We start from the raw sequence: 5,388 nt of genomic DNA on the forward strand, positions 1-5,388 counted from the left end.
GAGGGTTAGAAGGGACCTCTGGAGATCATCCAGTCCAACCCTTCTGCTGGAGCAGGATCCCCCAGAGCAGATCACACAGGAACATGTCCAGGCTGGCTGGGAATGTCTCCAGGGATGGAGACTCCACAGCTTCCCTGGGCAGCCTGTTCCAGGGCTCTGGTCCCCTCAGAGGGATGAAGTGTTTTCTCAGATTCAGGTTCAACCTCCTGTGCCCCAGTTTGTGCCCATTGCCCCTTGTCCTGGACACCCCTGAGCAGAGTCTGGCCCATCCTGCTGACACCCCTGGAGATATTGATCAGCACTGATGAGCTCCCCCCTCAGCCTCCTTTTCTCCCAGCTGAGCAGCCCCAGCTCTCCCAGCCTCTCCTCACAGGCAGATGCTCCAGTCCCTTCATCATCTCAGTGTCCCTGTGCTGGACTTTCCCCAGCAGCTCCTTGTCCTTGAACTGGGGAGCCCAGACCTGCTCCCAGGGATCCAGATGGAGCCTCAGGAGAACCTCCCTGACCTGCTGCCCACACTCTTCTTGATGCCCCCCAGTTCAACAGCTGTCCTTGAAGATTGCAGGCTGGGTTTGCAGAGCTGCCAGCTGCTGAATAGCTTGGGTTTTGCTTGGTTTTAATCTTCTGGAAGCAGAGCAGCTGGAAGGGAACACACTGCAGTGCCTTGTTTGCCCTGTCACCTTGGCATGACATGAATTCCTCAGGTGCTTGTCACCCTGTGTTGGGTAGCACAGTCTTAAAACTGTGTTCACTGGGCCAGACTGGGGTGCAGACACCTTCATTGCTGTCAGGTGGAAAAGCTGTGCTTGGAGGAGTTTGTTTATTGTAATGGGGACATCCTGGTTGGCAGTTTAAAAGGTACAGGGGGTGTTTTTTTTATTTATAGCAGGCTGGGCTGAACACCTGATGGTGATACTGACATTAACACAAGCCTTGTTTGTTTGTTTCTTTTTTCTTCTATGGAACACAGATTTACTCAGGAGCTTAAATTAAAGATTCAGAAAGATGCCAGAGATCATCAATTTAAAAAAAAGCCAAAAATCAGCAAAAGGGACAAAGATGACATATCAGAAGAAAGAAAAATACTTGGTGTCCAGGTTGGTCCATCTTTGGTTTCCCATTTGTTTCAATCCTTTTCCATTTTTTCGTTTTTCTTTCTGTGTTGGGCTCTCTCCAGTAGTTCCTTACCCTTGTTAGGCCCCTTGCTGGGGAGCTACATGGTGGTGCAGCTCCTGGCAAACCTGGAGCTGAAGGGAGAACAGGTGGGGAAACATGTTGCATCACCAAAAGGTGCTTCTGTGCTGTTGGGTCCCTGTGTGAAAGGCCTGTCTCCCAGATGACATCTTCTGCTTTCAGTCAGCTACTCAGGAGGGCAGGTTTCAGGGTGACTTAGAGGTGACATTGGGCCCAGTTGTATTTCATTTCTTCTGGGAGAAAGGATGTGGTGGTTCTTCCTCCATCATTTCCAGCCCCATTCCAAATGACTTCTTTACAGAGGGTGCTGCAACCCTAACAAGTCTCCTCCTGTTTGCTGGAGAAGAGAGGTTTTCTGCTAAAAACAATTCCATCTCCATCAGATCCTTCCAGAATCATGCAGGTTTAGGCTCTGGCTTCTTTCCCTGCTGCTCCAAGCTCCTTTTTCAACAGGACTGTGAGACTTAAGATGTTTCTCTTCTGCAACAGGAGTTCAGCATTGACCCGAAGAGCAGGGATAGGAAGCCCTTGAAGGCCAAGCACTCTAAAGCTGATGCAGAGAAAGCAGAGAGGTCCTCCAACCTGAGCTCCCTCCTTGACACTGCCATCAACCCCTTGAAAATAAGTCCTCACACCAGCCTGAAAGATTCCAGCAGCAGCTTGGACTACACCAAGAATGCAGGCATTGTTATCCCTCCCATCAACCAGAACTTTTCTCCCACTACAGCTGGGATGGGGCCTGTGCCTGGGAACCTTAATTTCAGGTATGGGAGCAGAGCTAGAAGAGCTTCCACATCCCTGTTGCTGTGGAGCTGTAGGGTCTTGAGAGAGGTGCAGGGTGATGTGGGAACATGAGGTGTGGGTTTGGGACAGGACATGGCAAGGGAGAGCTCTTGGAGGAGGATTGTATGTGGATCAGAAAGCCCAGCTTCACCTCAGTCAGCTGTGTCCACATAGGCACAGGGTCTCTTGGCTTCCACATTGGGCAAAGCCCTATTGGACAGCCAAGGTGTGACAGCTGCTGTGACCCTGGCCTTTCTGGGACTCAGGACTTGTCCTTTGGACCAAACTGCTCTGTTAGCTGAGCTCACAAAGGATATTCTCCTCATTGGCCTTCCTTCTGATCATTTAATCATTGGTTTGGGTTGGAAGGGACCTTAAGATCATGGAGATCCAACCCCCCTGCATGGGCAGGGACACCTCCCACCAGCCCAGGCTGCTCCAAGCCCCATCCAACCTGCCCTTCAACACTGCCAGGGATGGGGCAGCCACAGCTTCTCTGGGCAACCTGGGCCAGGCTCTCACCACCCTCACAGGGAAGAATTCCTTCCTGATGTCTCACCTCAATCTCCCTCTTCCAGTTTTAATCCATCCCCCCTTGTCTGCTCCCTCCCTGCCCTTGTCCCAAGCCCCTCCCCAGCTTTCCTGGAGCCCCTTCAGGCACTGGAAGCTGCTCTCAGGTCTCCCTGGAGCCTTCTCTTCTCCAGGCTGAACACCCCAACTCTCCCAGCCTGGCTCCAGAGCAGAGCTGCTCCAGCCCTCCCATCATTTCTGTGGCCTCATCTGGCCTCTCTCCAACAGCTCCATGTCCTTCCTGTGTTGGGGGCTCCAGAATCAGATGCAGCATTTCTTGGATGTCTTGCATTTTTTGGTTTGATATTTGCTGTGTTACCCCAGTTAATACAAAGTTTGGGATGTTTTTGATTACAGAGTTGATGAAAAGAGTAAAAAATACTTGAACCCATTCCTGAGGACACAGAAGAATTCTCCAGCAGGGCATTACAGTGTCAGCCTGACATCAGTGAGTCATCTGTCCTTCCTCTTTCAGAACTCAAGTATGAGTTTGATTGTCAAGAATCTCATCTGTTGCAACCTTTCCCTTAACTCCCAATTAGAAATACTCTTCTCTGCCCCCTTTTTTTTTTTCCTGTGGTGTCTCTTACCCTTTGCTAATGGTCATAGGAAACGTAGTTTGTGTCAGGGGGGCAGTTTAAAATGAGAGGAACAGTCCAACTCAGGATGTCTGTGAGATGTAGAGTGTATCCATGGCCAGGAGAAGCAGGCTGTGGCTGCTGTGCTACTGCTACAGGATTGAGGATGTGGATTTAACACAGTCAGGGCCTTATTTATTCATGTCATAAAAGCATGAAAAAACGATCCTGAAAACAAGTGAAATGGAAAGCTTTGCACTGCACACACTACCCAGGCAATATTCTTTCCCTGCCAGCAGGAACATTTGTCTTTTTACAGGTAACTAAGCTGAGTCTTTCTCCAAGTGTGGTATTTTCTCTCACTTGGGTGGTTGGGTTTTTTGGCTGTGGCTCTTCTGTTGTTTTTCATGTATCAATGTGTCAACATTTCATGTATCAATGACACTGGAGCCGAGTGACGCCCTTCACATGCTGTAGAGTCTTTTGCTTAAGTTCCTGCTGGAGGCAAACCTTCCTAAGGTGATACACTGAAGCTTGAAAATAGCATCTTCCTGAGCTGGTGCTTATGCCCTTGGTCACAGGTCACTAATGAAAAGAACATCCTGGAGGCAAACAGGAAAAGATGGGAATTCTCCAAGACCGACGTGCGTTTGCCAGAGCTGAATCACCTCCCTGAGCTGAGAGGAGTGGAAGGTGGGAGCTTTGATGTCCTCTTCAAATCAAACCTGGGTGCTGAATGAGAGGCAGGAAGCTGGGTGCCCTGCAGCAGTGTGACATGCTGTGTGTGGGATGTGTTTTGCAGCTTGGCATCCCAGGTTCCTGAAGAAGGAGAATAAAACAGCTGCAGAGTCCCGTGTCCCCTCCCTTGCTGCTATTGAGCTCCATAACCCCAGTCTGGCCTCACAGCAGGTAACAAAGCAATGAGATAGTTGGTGCTGCTCTGTTGTTCTCTACAACAACCTGAAAGGAGGATGTAGGGAGGTGGGAGTTGGGCTCTTCTCCCCAGTGAATAATGGCAGGGCAGAGGAAATGGCCTGAAGCTGCACCAGGGGAGGTTTAGACTGGAGATTACAAAGAGTTTCTTTATCCCAAGAGTGGTTGGACAGTGGAACAGGCTGCCCAGGGAGGTGGTGGAGTCACCATCCCTGGAAGTGTTTGAAAGGAATGTAGATATAGTGCTTGGGGACATGATTTCAGCAATGAAGTGGTAAAGTATGTTAATGGGAGGGGGATTTAGGTTATGGTTGGACTTGATGGTCTTCAAGATCCCTTCCAGACAGGATGATTCTAGGACTATGATCTGTTTGGTTCAGTGCTTTCTGGACAGCATGACCCACAGATTTCCAGTGTGGCTCCTGATAGGAGCAGAACTTTTCTTGGTTTCTTAACTGTTGGAGTAAAAAGGGTCTGAGGCCTCATGCTGGGGGAGAAGAGAGCTCAGGAGGAAACACAGAGCTTTATTTGTCTTTCTGAGGTCAGCTAAATACTAGATTCTCACTGCCAAGGCTGACACCAGGAACTGTTGCTGGCTGGATCAAGGTGGAAGTCAACCTGATGGACCAGACTTGAAGAGAGACAGGAAGAACAGGTGTTTTGGGGAGAGAAGGGGAAAACTTGTAGCTCTCCTAAAGATCAGTAACTCTGAGCTGTTGTTTAACAAGGAAGTAATTCCACAGGCAGGCCCTTTGGCTGCCTTTGCTTCCAGCTGATATTAGGCAGACTGTATTGGACGGAGTGGGAGGAAGCATTTTTTAAGTCTGATTTGATCAAATAGAAGATTTGGTTTCAGTTTTAGTTGGAAATTGACCATCTTTGTTGTTGATTTTGTTTTTTTTCCTTTCCCAATTTACAGCTGTCAGGGACCTTAATGCCTGATCCAGCAGAATCCAGCTTCCCCAGGGTGGAGCACTAACCTTATGGAGAAGATCACACCTGTCTGCAAAAGGTAGGCTCTAAATTCTGTAGTGGAGCCTTCTGGTGGCTTCTCATTTCTGTTGTGTAGCCTGGGATCTTTGAAATGGAGTGTTTCATGTACACTTCCCTGGTTGAGGGGGGCAGGGGGAGGGTAATTTTACACTTCACCTTCTGTGTTAGGGCATTTAGATGGGACAGGCTTCTTCCAGAGGGCACCAGGCAGCTTTTTCTGCAAATACTGAAGCTGCCTCAGGAGGTGCTGGAAAGGAGGCAGCTCCTGAAGTTGAGCAAGCTGAGAGTAACAAAGAAGGGGGAACCTTCACGTGAGAAGGGGAAGAAACAGGTTGTG

At 49.3% G+C, this 5,388-nt stretch overlaps 1 protein-coding gene across 1 annotated transcript in view; it reads left to right on the forward strand.

Annotated features, from left to right (window-relative positions):
* The window catches only part of CDKL2 (cyclin-dependent kinase-like 2 (CDC2-related kinase)), a gene marked incomplete at its 5' end in the record, with an annotated part of 10,267 nt that extends 5,230 nt beyond the window's left edge, over window positions 1-5,037 (forward strand). The window contains 6 exons of the mRNA XM_009997875.1: window positions 971-1,097; window positions 1,684-1,958; window positions 2,905-2,995; window positions 3,707-3,818; window positions 3,928-4,034; window positions 4,978-5,037. Of these exons, the coding sequence (XP_009996177.1) occupies window positions 971-1,097; window positions 1,684-1,958; window positions 2,905-2,995; window positions 3,707-3,818; window positions 3,928-4,034; window positions 4,978-5,037 (772 nt within the window). The remainder of the gene's footprint in view (window positions 1-970; window positions 1,098-1,683; window positions 1,959-2,904; window positions 2,996-3,706; window positions 3,819-3,927; window positions 4,035-4,977) is intronic.
* Between the last annotated feature and the right edge of the window lie 351 nt (window positions 5,038-5,388).

This window comes from Chaetura pelagica, unplaced genomic scaffold (assembly GCF_000747805.2).
Source record: "Chaetura pelagica isolate M959 unplaced genomic scaffold, ChaPel_1.0 scaffold2055, whole genome shotgun sequence".
NCBI lineage: Eukaryota > Metazoa > Chordata > Aves > Apodiformes > Apodidae > Chaetura > Chaetura pelagica.